At 37.8% G+C, this 14,177-nt stretch overlaps 1 protein-coding gene across 3 annotated transcripts in view; it reads right to left on the reverse strand.

Annotated features, from left to right (window-relative positions):
• Positions 1–14,177, reverse strand: part of BTBD10 (BTB domain containing 10) — an 88,212-nt gene that overhangs the window by 9,844 nt on the left and 64,191 nt on the right. For all 3 annotated transcript variants that reach the window (XM_043580716.1, XM_043580717.1, XM_043580715.1), the window contains 3 exons: positions 13,818–14,103; positions 10,653–10,755; positions 8,753–8,873 (listed from right to left, as the gene is read on the reverse strand). In XM_043580716.1, coding sequence (XP_043436651.1) covers positions 8,753–8,873; positions 10,653–10,755; positions 13,818–14,103 — 510 coding nt within the window. The remainder of the gene's footprint in view (positions 1–8,752; positions 8,874–10,652; positions 10,756–13,817; positions 14,104–14,177) is intronic.

The raw sequence follows: 14,177 nt of genomic DNA on the forward strand, positions 1-14,177 counted from the left end.
TCTCCTGAACTGTAAACATGTATACCCAATGCCCCACTAAGCATTTCCACTTGGATGTCTAGTAAGGGTTTCAAATTTAACATGTCCCAAATCAAGCTTCTAAATTTCTGCTCCCTATGACGTCTCCCCCATCTCACTTAATGGCAACTCCACATTTCAAGTTAAAGTTCTCTTCTGGGGTGCCTGGGTGGCTCAGTTGGTTAAGCGTCTGGCTCTTGACTTTGACTCCGGTCATGATCTCACGGTTCGTGAATTCAAGCCCCACATCAGGCTCTGTGCTGGCAGTATGGAGCCTGCTTGGGATTCTCTCTCTCTCCTTTCCCCCCCACTCTCTCTCTGCCCCTCCCCTGCTCACATGCTCTGTTTCTCTCTCTCAAAAAAAGAAAAAAAAGTCCTCTTCTCTCTTCCCCATCCCATATTCCGTGAGCTAGCAAATCCCACAACTCTACCATCTAACATGTCCAGAATTAGATCACCTCCCACTGCTTCCACCCTGATTTAAGCCACCACCATCTCTTACTTGAATTATGGCAACAGCGTCCTAATTATCTCTTTGCTTGTACCTTATTTCTCCTTGCAGTCCATTTCCAACACACCAGCAAAGAGTAATCCTTTTAAGCCACAGATCAGGACTACAGCACCACACAACTCTACATGAAATTCTGTGTGACCAGTGCCCCGTGAAATGGTACAACATGGCAACCTCACAGATCATATCACTCCTCTGTTCAAAACCCTCCAATGGCTTCCCATCTCAGAATAAAAGCCAAAAGATAAAGGCCCTATATGACCTAGGTCCCCGCCTAACCTCATCTCCTACTACAAACACTCTAACTTCCTTTACTACAACTCTTTGCTGCTCTCAAATATGCCAGGCAAGCTGCCTCAACGGTTGCAGTCATTGTTAACCTCTGCCTGAAATTAAATTTTCCTTTCCAAGTAAGGCTTCTCTGGCTATTCTATGTCCCTTCCTTACTTCTTCCCCCTCCTCAGCACCTATCACTAACATACCATATATTACTTGTTTACCTGGTTTATTGTGTATCTTCCCCCAAAAAGTATTAAGTTCCATTAGAACAGGAAGTTTTGTTCATGCTGTATCCCCAGAACTCAGTTTGTTCATGCTGTATCCCCAGAACTCAGAAGAGACTGGTACAGAATGAACAGTCATCAGATAGTTGTCCAGTTAAGAAATTTTGTTTTCTCCCTACTCCTCTGGCCTTATTTCTCACCTCTCACACTCCATCCCTCCACTCTCGCCACACTTCCCTTCTTTCAGTTCGTTAGGTGGGTCATATTCCTTCCAACCTGACAGCCCCTGCAAACACCTTTTCTGCTGCCTGCAACAGTCAGCATCTTATCCTCTTCACCACCCCTTTAGGTGTTAGCTTTAATGTCAAGGAGATGATCTGCCATAGTCCCTTTACCACACACTTCTCATAGCATCTCATTTCTTCACTGCATTTTTCACAGCTTTTTATTACTTGTTGAATGCCTGTCTTCCCCACTAGACTGTAAATGCCATAAAGGCAGGGACAATGTCTTATCCATCACTTCATATTCATATTTATACTCATTCATATTTATTCTCACTCATACTACATGCATGGAACTCCTAGAAAACTTGATTAAGAAGGGAGGGGATTATAAATTAAGCAGTAAACTAGAAACGCATAGCTGATACTTAAGAATTAAAGAATTGGAGGGGCGCCTGGGTGGCTCGGTCGGTTAAGTGTCCGACTTCGGCTCAGGTCATGATCTCGTGGTCCGTGAGTTCGAGCCTCGCGTCAGGCTCTGTGCTGACAGCTCAGAGCCTGAAGCCTGTTTCAGACTCTGTGTCTCCCTCTCTCTCTGCCCCTCCCCTGTTCATGCTCTGTCTCTCTCTGTCTCAAAAACAAATAAACGTTAAAAAAAATTAAAATTAAAAAAAAAGAATTAAAGAATTGGAAATCCACACTGCATAGGAAATGTCTGAAGCCATAATGATGAATGGCATCACTTAGAATAAATGTACAGATTCTGTGAGAGAGAAGGTAGCTTAAGACAGAATGCTTGGGAATTACCACATTCAAGAGATATAGGAACAGGGAGCAAGTGAGAGAATAATAAACAGAAGACCTGAAAGAAGGATGTAAAAGAGCCAAAGGAAGAAAGAGTCTAGAAGAAAGGAGTGACTTAACAGTGAAACCTAAAGGAAATGCCTTTAAAGACAGGGATACCAGCCAGAATTATCACTACATTTTGAAACAACGTTCAAAATATTCTAGACAATTAAATAAGATATCTATCTATCTAGAGAGGGAGGGAGGCAGGGAGGGAGGGAGGGAGGGAGGGAGGAACAGTGAGTGAGGAAGAGTGAGTGTTATTTAGGGGCACTTAGGTGACTCAGTTGGTTAAGCATCCAACTCTTGATTTTGACTCAGGTCATGATCTCATGGTTTGTGAGCTTGAGCCCCACATTGAGCTCTGCACTCCCTCTCGCTGCCCCTCCCTGACACTCATTCTTTCTCAAAATAAATACATATTTAAACAAGAATTAAAAAAAAATAAAGTGTTATTTACAACAGTCAATTATCCACCAAGAATATATAAGAACCAACTGAAAAACTATTAGAAATAAAGAGAATCCTGTTAGATGGCTAAATAAATACAAATGTACAAAATTCAGTAGTTTTCTCATATGTTAGCAGTTAGAAAATTTAAACATATTTTACACACAACAAAAATACAAAATATCAAAAAATAAAGAGCAGAGGGGCGCCTGGGTGGCGCAGTCGGTTAAGCGTCCGACTTCAGCCAGGTCACGATCTCACGGTCTGTGAGTTCGAGCCCCGCGTCAGGCTCTGGGCTGATGGCTCAGAGCCTGGAGCCTGTTTCCGATTCTGTCTCCCTCTCTCTCTGCCCCTCCCCCGTTCATGCTCTGTCTCTCTCTGTCCCAAAAATAAATAAACGTTGAAAAAAAATTAAAAAAAAAAATAAATAAAGAGCAGAAATAAAAATAAAACTTGGGGCCCCTGGGTGGCTCAGTCAGTTAAGTGTCTGACTTCAGCTCAGGTCATGATCTCGTGGTTTGTGAGTTCGAGCCTGGGTCAGGCTCTGTGCTGACAGCTCACAGCCTGGAGCCTGCTTCGGATTCTGTGTTTCCCTCTCTGCCCCTCCCCCGCTTGTGCTCGCGCATGCGCTCGCTCGCTCTCTCTCTCTCAAAAATAAATGTAAAAAAAATTTTTTTAAAGAAATAAAAATAAAACTTAGTAAACAGCAGTTGGAGGAGACGGTACAGTAAATATGTTAATTCTTCTAAAACATTAACTTCAAATAATTCCAATGAAAAACTTAAAAGTATTTTATTTTTTGATTGTTTTTAATGTTTATTTTTTTTTTATTTTTTTTTAAATTTTTTTTTCAACGTTTTTTATTTATTTTTGGGACAGAGAGAAACAGAGCATGAACGGGGGAGGGGCAGAGAGAGAGGGAGACACAGCATCAGAAACAGGCTCCAGGCTCCCAGCCATCAGCCCAGAGCCTGATGCGGGGCTCGAACTCACAGACCGCGAGATCGTGACCTGGCTGAAGTCAGACGCTTAACCGACTGCGCCACCCAGGCGCCCCTTAATGTTTATTTTTGAGACAGAGTGCAAGCAGAGGAGGGGCAAAGACAGAAGGGGGAACACAGAATCCGAAGCAGGCTCCAGGCTCTGAGCTGTCAGCACAGAGCCTGATGCTGCAAGATGGTGACCTGAGCCGAAGTTGGACGCTTAACAGACTGAGCCACCCAGGCGCCCCTTCACTTAAAATATTTTAAATAATTGTTTTTTAATATCTACAACAGACATAGGTCAGATTTGAGTCTGAGGCTGAAGATTACATAGAGAGGAAAAGACTAATGGTACTAAAGAAGATGACAAGAATTGGAACAGGGTCCTAAAAAATGCATGAGGGATAAAATAATTTACTTATTTGACAAATGTTTATTGAGTCCTTCCTTACCATGTGTCAGGCACTATGGACACAAAGCTGGAAAGGTACAGTCCCTACCCTCAAGTCCAAACTGGTTTAATGCTACAAACTAAAAAAAAAATAGAGCAAGACAGAGAGAGAGAAAGAACACACAGTCACTCTTGTCATTTCGGTGTCTCTCTGTTTCCATGACTCCAAAAGCAGGCTCTACCTCTGATCTCCCTTTCTCAATAGCTTTGATATAACTTTAGTTTTTTTAGTCTTTGGTTGCAGTCCCATTGTGTCCTACCTACAGTCTTTCTTCTTGGGCCCTCTGAACTGGTGCTTTATTCAAACTTTAAATTTCATTTTCCATACCACTTTTACCCACGGATACTATATTTTCATTTCTTTTAGCCCTGGGCTTTCATTCCTGAGTTCAGCTGTGGTTTTCAAACCCTTATGTGGATTACAGTGTTTGCCTGAGAAGATGGACACTGAAGAAATTTACAGCATAGTTGGGGAGCTACTATTTGCCATAGAGTTCCTTCACTACATCGTAAGTTCTATGACAGAAGATTAAGAAGTCAGTTCCTTCCTGTACTAATCTGAACATACAATTCCTTCTGTCTGGAACATACTTTCTTTTCCCCTTCCTCCAGAAAGTTTCCTTAAGCCTCCACTCCTGAGTTAGGTATGGCTCCTATATTCTCATTTAGTACTCTATTATTTCTCTAACACCATAATATAATTTACTTGTCTGTCTTCCCCACAATACTACAAGCATCATGAAAGCAGGGACTCTTGTCTTTTTTTGTTGCCTTTCACATACCTAATATTTGGTATAAACTATGTGTTCAATAAAAATGCAGAATATGATGGATAAGCCATTAAATAAGTTATTATTAAAACATATTTGCTAATATAATTATTCACAATATACTTCCATGTAAAAATACTACAAAATAGCATGTACAATATGATACAATACTTATTTTTTTTATTTTTTTATTTTTTTTTTTGGGGACAGAGAGAGACAGAGCATGAACGGGGGAGGGGCAGAGAGAGAGGGAGACACAGAATCGGAAACAGGCTCCAGGCTCCGAGCCATCAGCCCAGAGCCTGACGCGGGGCTCGAACTCACGGACCGCGAGACCGTGACCCGGCTGAAGTCGGACGCTTAACCGACTGCGCCACCCAGGCGCCCCGATACAATACTTCTTAAATTTACTTTTATTTCCTAATTTTGCTATCTTTTTTAAAAGGAAACCTTTATATAATACTATGTGTCAAGCACTATTCATTTCATCTTCACAACAACCCTGTGAAATAAGTAATATTATTGTCTCCATTTTAAAGATGAGGGAACTAAGAAACAAAGTTTTAAATAACTTGTCCAAAAAACCCAGTACTCTCTATTCAATAAACATTTAGTACTTCTATGGTTTTAAGTTAAGAGAGACAGACATCTTAGTGTAAAGTGCCATTCCAGTATACAGTTAAGACACATCTTAGCAGGAAAAAATTCAGTTTTGACTCAAGCCTACACCTACACTATCCTTTTATGTTTTTAAAAGGCCATTTTGTCTCTTCAAATTCTGTATAGTTTTAATAAAGTCTATGAGAATCTCTACATTTTAAAAAACGTGTATTACAAATACTCTAGAAACAGTTACAAATAATTATTTAAAAGCCAAAAGTCTAGAAAAACCATTTGGCATGTATTTTACATAAAGACTCTTACCTTTAATTCCATAACAAATAAATGAGACTTAACAGTGATGACAAGGTCTATGTCCAAAGGATTACAAAACCAAATCCACATCAATTTTTTATCTGACAGTCACCAAAATTCAACAGCTAATTATATGAAATGAAATTAAAAATGGTCCCATGAATAAAAAACACAAGACATGAACTAAAAAATCTGTAATAATGCTCATGGTTTAGTAAAAACATTTTTCAAGATGTGAAAACACAGAAACTTTGCTTGTGTTTACACATGTATACTCTACCTGTCCAACTATCTGACTTTAAACTTTTAGATATCATTTATAGAGAAATGGACTCAGAGGTGGACCAGCCACTTTGTCTCAACCTACTGATATTTTTATGGAGACTTTTTAAAGAATTTTTGGCAATAATAAAGTGGTACTTAGGGAAAAACTTAATAAGGCCACATATTTTCAATGAGAGCTTAACTAAGTATGAAAAAAATAGCCATATTGAAGCATACAGTAGGTGCCTTAAATTTCTAAATAATATTTCCATTCCCAGTTGTTAACACACTAAACTTTTGAGAAGGTATGCCAAGCTAGTGTTGAGTTTAGGTTAATCAGGTAAAGATAACCATAAGGCTGAGATTAACAAGGTTATAACCATGCATAGGAAACTTTTTAAGTGGCTTTCCACCATATATAGGATAAAAATATAAGAACATGAGTTTGGATTTAAAGACTTTCCATATGGCACAAAAACAGACACATAGACTAATGGAATAGAATAGAAACCCCAGAACTAGACCCACAAACGTATGGCCAACTCATCTTTGACAAAGCAGGAAAGAACATCCAATGGAAAAAAGACAGCCTCTTTAACAAATGGTGCTGGGAGAACTGGACAGCAACATGCAGAAGGTTGAAACTAGACCACTTTCTCACACCATTCACAAAAATAAACTCAAAATGGATAAAGGACCTGATTGTGAGACAGGAAACCATCAAAACCTTAGAGGAGAAAGCAGGAAAAGACCTCTCTGACCTCAGCCGTAGCAATCTCTTACTCGACACATCCCCAAAGGCAAGGGAATTAAAAGCAAAAGTGAATTACTGGGACCTTAGGAAGATAAAAAGCTTCTGCACAGCAAAGGAAACAACCAACAACATTAAAAGGCAACCAACGGAATGGGAAAAGATATTCGCAAATGACATATCGGACAAAGGGCTAGTATCCAAAATCTATAAAGAGCTCACCAAACTCCACACCCGAAAAACAAATAACCCAGTGAAGAAATGGGCAGAAAACATGAATAGACACTTCTCTAAAGAAGACATCCGGATGGCCAACAGGCACATGAAAAGATGTTCAGCGTCGCTCCTTATCAGGGAAATACAAATCAAAACCACACTCAGATATCACCTCACGCCAGTCAGAGTGGCCAAAATGAACAAATCAGGAGACTATAGATGCTGGAGAGGATGTGGAGAAACGGGAACCCTCTTGCACTGTTGGTGGGAATGCAAATTGGTGCAGCCGCTCTGGAAAGCAGTGTGGAGGTTCCTCAGAAAATTAAAAATAGACCTACCCTATGACCCAGCAGTAGCACTGCTAGGAATTTATCCAAGGGATACAGGAGTACTGATGCATAGGGCCACTTGTACCCCAATGTTCATAGCAGCACTCTCAACAATAGCCAAATTATGGAAAGAGCCTAAATGTCCATCAACTGATGAATGGATAAAGAAATTGTGGGTTATATACACAATGGAGTACTACGTGGCAATGAGAAAGAATGAAATATGGCCCTTTGTAGCAACGTGGATGGAACTGGAGAGTGTGATGCTAAGTGAAATAAGCCATATAGAGAAAGACAGATACCATATGGTTTTGCTCTTATGTGGATCCTGAGAAACTCAACAGAAACCCATGGAGGAGGGGAAGGAAAAAAAAAAAAAGAGGTTAGAGTGGGAGACAGCCAAAGCATAAGAGACTGTTAAAAACTGAGAACTGAGGGTTGATGGGGGGTGGGAGGGAGGGGAGGGTGGGTGATGGGTATTGAGGAGGGCACCTTTTGGGATGAGCACTGGGTGTTGTATGGAAACCAATTTGTCAATAAATTTCATATAAAAAAAATAAATAAAGACTTTCCATAATGTGGTTCATTTATTTATTCCCATCTCCTTCTGGTACTGATACAAAGTCTCTGCTCCAACTAGGTTGTTTTCAAAATATATCTTTTGCACCTTTATTCCAAAAATTTCAACATTAGAGTCACCTCTCTACTCTACTCTTTCTAAGTTATTCCTATTTATTCTTTACTACCTGCTTCTTCTGAACTCTTTCTCAATCCTTCTAGCCCACAATAACCTCTCCTGAACTTCTTCAACCACTTAACATCCAAGTCAACATCTGAAAATTCTCCTACTCTATTTTAACCTTTCTGTGTATTATCACCCTTCCTCACCCCACCCCAGGCATGGCGTAACAATGAGAGTGAGGGATGTTGTGGAGGTAGCGAGGGGAAAATATCAAAAAGTTAGGATTTCCAAAGTTCTAGACTCTGCTCTGAGGCTGTTTGATGTTCTCAAAGTGGCTTGGCCCTTGTTATGAACTGAGGGTTAAGTATCCAGTTTAAGATCTGTAATGACAAATACTGTTTTTGAGAATTATTTTTATCTTCCACAGGGGCTTAAGACATTATTTCACATGCAAAGTACAAATATAGTTAAATTTTTGGTTGATGTGATCTGAAGAGTGAAGCCAAATACCGTACTTGACCAAAGCCAGGGTTCCCAAGCTGGAAGATAAAGAGTTGCAACAAAAGACAGAGACAGGGATCAAGGAGGAAACCTGGGAGAGTCTATCAAATAATAAATACATGCATACATAAATATATACATAAAATTTCTAAAAAGTTTTGGAAAATTGCACAAGATCTTGTAAAGATCTCTGTAGACTTCCACAAATCATCTTGATGGTATTAGAATGCTTTATAATCCAATTTAATATTTGATGCCAGGTAAATAGCACTATTTCAGGCTTTTCATTCCAATACTGTAACTCTACAAACCACTTACACAAAAAACATCATACTTACTGAGATCTCTACATTTAATAGTACTATATTCAAAAGAAATACAAAGATAGTCGCATGCTTCTCTCAGTTCAGGAATAGATATGCCATCAGGACAACGGATTATTCCTGTTTTGTAGTAATCCTACAAAAAAAGTAAAGAATGCATAAAACATCTAGAGCACAAGGTGTCCAAAACCTTTTTATTAAAATTAAGCTGGCAGCATTTTCAAAAACAGTGGAGCTCTGAGACTTCTGAACTGTGGAATTTTAAAGTTAGATGGGACCTCAGTTCATCTAACCACTTCTTCATTTTACCAATATGAAAATTTGGGTTCACTGACTCACCCAGTCATATGATTATTTAATAGCAGAGGAAAGATTAGAACCCAGGTCTCCCCATTAATGATGCATTTCTTCTCTCTACTGTATCATGCCAATTCACATGTATTTTCCCCTCTGCAAGTTATTTTTCTATATAACTATCATCAAATTTTTAAACTTTTTTTAAAAAAGAAAGGTAAGGGGCACCTGGGTGGCTCAGTTGGTTAAGTATCTGACTTCAGCTCAGGTAATGATCTCATGGTTTGTGAGTTCAAGCTCTGCATCAGACTCTGCACTATCAGTGCAGATTCTCTCTCTGTCTCCCTCCCCTCTCCCTCTTTCCCAAAATAAATAAACTGAAAAAAAAAAAAGTGACAGATTTTAAGTTACCTTCAATATTACCGAGAAAATTGAGCAAAATTTATGGTTCTTAATAAAGAACTTAAAAGTCATATCCAAATATTAAAATATATAAACAGAATGCACAGTTAGATATTCTTCCAAATACTATTGTTTGGTGTGTCCAATTTTATGATGAACAATCAATAGCCCTCATTTCTAAAATCTACTTGAAAAGTTGTTAAGGGTTAGCCCCCAAACTTCTTGTCACCTCTACTTGTAGGGTCAAGTGGAATTGTAAGCACTTATCCCCCAAATCAAGATCTTCCCCACCCCTCCATCAAGCTTCCTTGTGGTTCTGAGCCACAATAACGCACTTAATAAAGCTGCTACGCCCGTGGAAGCAAGATGTCTTCTGGTACTTGTCCAAGTACTAACAACCCAATCAAGATCAATTTCTTTTCCTATCTTGTACCTCAGGATCCCTCTACCTACTTTCCCTAAAATTATTTCAGGAAACCATATTTTCAGACTGTGGCATAAACTGTCACACACTATAAATCAAATCTTTATCACTAATTTGAAATTATAAGAAGGGACTCTAATACTAATTCAAATATTCATCAAAATAAAAGGTGAAAATCTCAAAACAAGGTTTAAAATGAAGATGCTAACAACTACATTTTGGAGATGACTTTTACATGTTCATAACTGTCCACAGTGCCAGCTATGTGCAATAAAATATTAAAATTCATATAGTCTCATTCATTCTCAGGTAGCAAAAAATGATCAACTTATTGTATTTAAGAGAATTAGGAAGGGAGGAGTAATATGACTCCAGAAGTATTATCACTAAACCCTTGAAAGAACTGCCTATTTATACCTAAGAGGTAAATCATCCTCTGTCCTATCTGTGCAAAAGTCATAAAATTCATTTATTTGTGTTGTATTACCTTTATGCACTAAAATAAAAATAAATGAAATGGTATTTTAAAAACAATATTAATATTAACAATACTATTAATAATTATTAATTATATTAATATAAATTATATATTATCCATTATATAATATAAAATATTAATTATATCATAATATAATGTTAATTGTATAATTAATTATTAAATTATTAATAATATTAGTATTATTTAAAACAATATTCTGCATACAGATATACAAATCGAACTCTGCTTCCAGTCCAAGTACCTGCCAAAAAGAGGTTATGTGATTTAGCAAATACATGTAAGAAACAAGCACTCACCAGAATAGCTCGAAACACAGTGGAGCCAATTCCCTCTGCCACTTCATACTCTCCCTTCTCATTGGGACGTGTAAAATTATGTTCTCTGCCAGATCCAAACATCCTATGATGATAAATAATTGAGAAATGTAACAAACACGATACTTCCTTCAGAGGCAAAATTTATTTCATGTACATAAGTAAAAAGGAATTAAAATTTAACAGATTAGTTCAAAACATTATTTTCATTTTTGACAGAGAAAGAGAAAGCATGCACACAAGCAGGGAAGGGGGGGGGAGAGAGAGAGAGAGAGAGAGAGAGAGAGAGAGAGAGAGAGAGAGAGAAAGAGAATCCCAAGCAGACTCCATGCTGTCAACACAGAGCCCTGATGTGGGGCTTGATCCCACAAACTGTAAGATCATGACCTGAGCTGAAACAAAGAGTTGGACACTTAACCAACTGAGCCATTGAGGTAGAGGTGCCCCTACCTCAAAAATTCTTATCAGCAATTTATTCTGGCAAATGTAACAAATGAAGAAATAGTAAAAGCACTTCCTTTCTGATGGGAGGGAACAAGAGTATAGATATAAGCAAACAAAATCAAATGATAAAATTCTGAAGCTAAAGAACTTTCCAGCTCCTGCTTCTCAAGGGGAAAAAAAATTCCATCAATCAATCAGTCTAAGGGGAAAGATGATTTTTATATTAATCTTACCAGAAAGAAAAAGAAAAAGGAAACCATGTTATCTGTGCCTTCTCCTTAAGACTGCTGCCTTCTTCACTGCAAAGTTAATGCTGTAGTGCAGCACACACAGGAAAAAGGCAGATGAGGCTGTTTCACTTTTCATAATTTTAACTATAAATCTAAGAAATGTCACTCGGAATTCTTACACTTGCATCTTAGAACTGAAAAAAACAGCAATCAAATGCTCAGGTAGAGAGGAAGGAAGAAGTTAAGAGATGAATGAAAAGTTTAAACAAATGAGTAAAAAGCTCTTAACATTAATTTTTACATAAGAAAATACCAATTTGTATTTTTTCAAGTAATACTCTTGGCCCTTTAACAGTAACTATTTTGACAAGAGGCAACTTGCAGAATATGTTCTTTGAAATTTTCCCAAGAAAATTTAAAAACTGTGATTAAAGGAAGTTAAACCTCAGAATTCCATGATACCATTGTTCCTAAAGTAAACATGGCTGAGTATTCCACTCAACAATTTCCCAATTAAAATGGTTTCCTCTTTTATTATAACACAGAAATCTATGAAAAACAAAGCTTTTTCATTTCAAAGTTTCCAAAAGAATGCCAACTGCTTTTTACAGTTCCCATGAATATTAATTTTCATTAATTATTCAACTGACGTTGGAAAAGATGACTTCACTGATTTAAAAAAAAAAAAAAAAAGACAACAGTCTTTCAGGAATCAAATGTCATGTAATTTTCTCAAATACTTGAAATAAAAATAAACTTATTTTTTAAGTAATCTCTACACCCAATGTGGGGCTTGAACTTGTAACACCGAGATCCCATGCTCTATAGCCTAAGCCAGCCAGGTGTCCCTTAAATACTTGAATTTTTTTTACAAAAGCAGAACACAGATCAATCTGGATACACACACACACATATGCACGCACACACATATGTTGTTGGGCTTTGTTTTTTCTTTTTTTAAATGTAGCATAACAAATGAAACAAAATTTCAAATATCTACTTTTTAAGTGTGTTTCTTTAAAGTTTAGGTAAAAATAAAAAGTATTAATAGTGTCAAGTCATCCTCCTGACACCTCCCATCAATAATATCCCTTTGTGGGGTGCCTGGGTGGCTCAGTCGGTTAAGCAGCCGACTTCGCTCAGGTCATGATCTCGCGGTCCGTGAGTTCGAGCCCCGCGTCGGGCTCTGTGCTGACAGCTCAGAGCCTGAAGCCTGTTTCAGATTCTGTGTCTCCCTCTCTCTGACCCTCCCCTGTTCATGCTCTGTCTCTCTCTGTCTCAAAAATAAATAAAACGTTAAAAAAAAGTTAAAAAAAATAATACCCTTTGTGCTGCTAAAAATACATAAAAGCCATAATTATTTTTTTCCTGAGAGATATAAAGTTTAATTGCCAATGTTAAAAGGAGCATTTATTTGAAAATGTAGTGTCCTACGTTAGCTTTTATTCTGTACACAGAGATACTAAGAAATCACACATACACATACACATAGACACATTCTAAATAGTTGGTTCCTCATATGTGACCTAGAAAAAAAAACAAGTTTTTTCTACATGTTAACTTCTATTCCATTTATATGCTCTTTCTTTTTATACTTGAGTGAATAGAAAAAGATACTAATTTTACAATGAAAAGGTATTTGATCCTAGTTTAGGACACGTTGAAAAATCAAGTGTATATTGACTGTATCATTCTTAAGACTGCAGTTCCCACAACTACAAACTACGTTAATCTTTACTCTGAACCAGCAAAGATTTGAGGATGGCTAGTACCTCTCCTTCATTCTACTAACTACTTGTTAATAATGTTTCTTTTTTTTAAGTATCTACATCAAACTGACAATTTATGCTGACTTTTCAGATAACCAACCTGGTGGGTTTTTTTCTTTAAACAATGCTGATGCCTGCTATATTCGGTGGTTGAATTTGGGAGCCCCCAGGTGAAGAAAGCACATTATTTCTGTTAAATTTACCTTGTCACATACACTTTAAGGTTTTCGGCTGTGCAGATCGTTTGGGACCCTATCTTCATTAACTAATATATGCATTTGTTTTTCCTGCTGATACAGCAAAGATGGTTAGAAATAAAACTAAGTTCAAGAGGCGCCTGGGTGGCTCAGTCGGTTAAGCATCTGACTCTTGGTTTCGGCTCAGGTCATGATCTCATCATTTGTGGGATCGAGCCCCGCGTCGGGCTTCGCTTCTGCCTATTTGGGATTCTCTCTCTGCCCCTCCCCGCTCACACTCCCTCTCAAAATAAATAAAAAATAAAAATGAACTTAAAAAAAAACTTAAGTTTAAGATCTGGCTCTACCACTTTCTAGTTGTATTAACTTGAACACTTTATTTAACCTCCAAAGCTCAGTTCATCTGTACAATAGCAATGCTACATTCCAAGAAAGAATTACTATAAAACATAAATAAATAATGTGAAAGTGCTTTATAATACTACAAAGAACGGCAATAATACAAACCTGCCCAACATTGTATTTGGCTGTGCAGTAAAAATGGATGGGTCTACAACAAATCTAGTGTTATCCACTATCAGTGTTACTCGTTCCGACGTTCTTACATTCCGAGCTCCTTCTTTTGCATTTTCATATACAAACACCATCTCCCCAGATGTCTTACAGCTACCATCTGAACTTGACTGACTACTGTTTCTGCTGCTGTTCCCGGCACTGCTACTAGAACCATTTGGAGATGCCTTCTGAGGACGAGGACTGCTTGGACGAGAGGAACTGTGGTCTTTTTCTCGTTCTGAAAGAAAGATGTTTAAAAAAGCTATGCAAATTGTCCTCTAAAAAATTCAAAATCCACATATAGCTTCTAAA

This window comes from Prionailurus bengalensis, chromosome D1 (assembly GCF_016509475.1).
Source record: "Prionailurus bengalensis isolate Pbe53 chromosome D1, Fcat_Pben_1.1_paternal_pri, whole genome shotgun sequence".
NCBI classification, from domain to species: domain Eukaryota; kingdom Metazoa; phylum Chordata; class Mammalia; order Carnivora; family Felidae; genus Prionailurus; species Prionailurus bengalensis.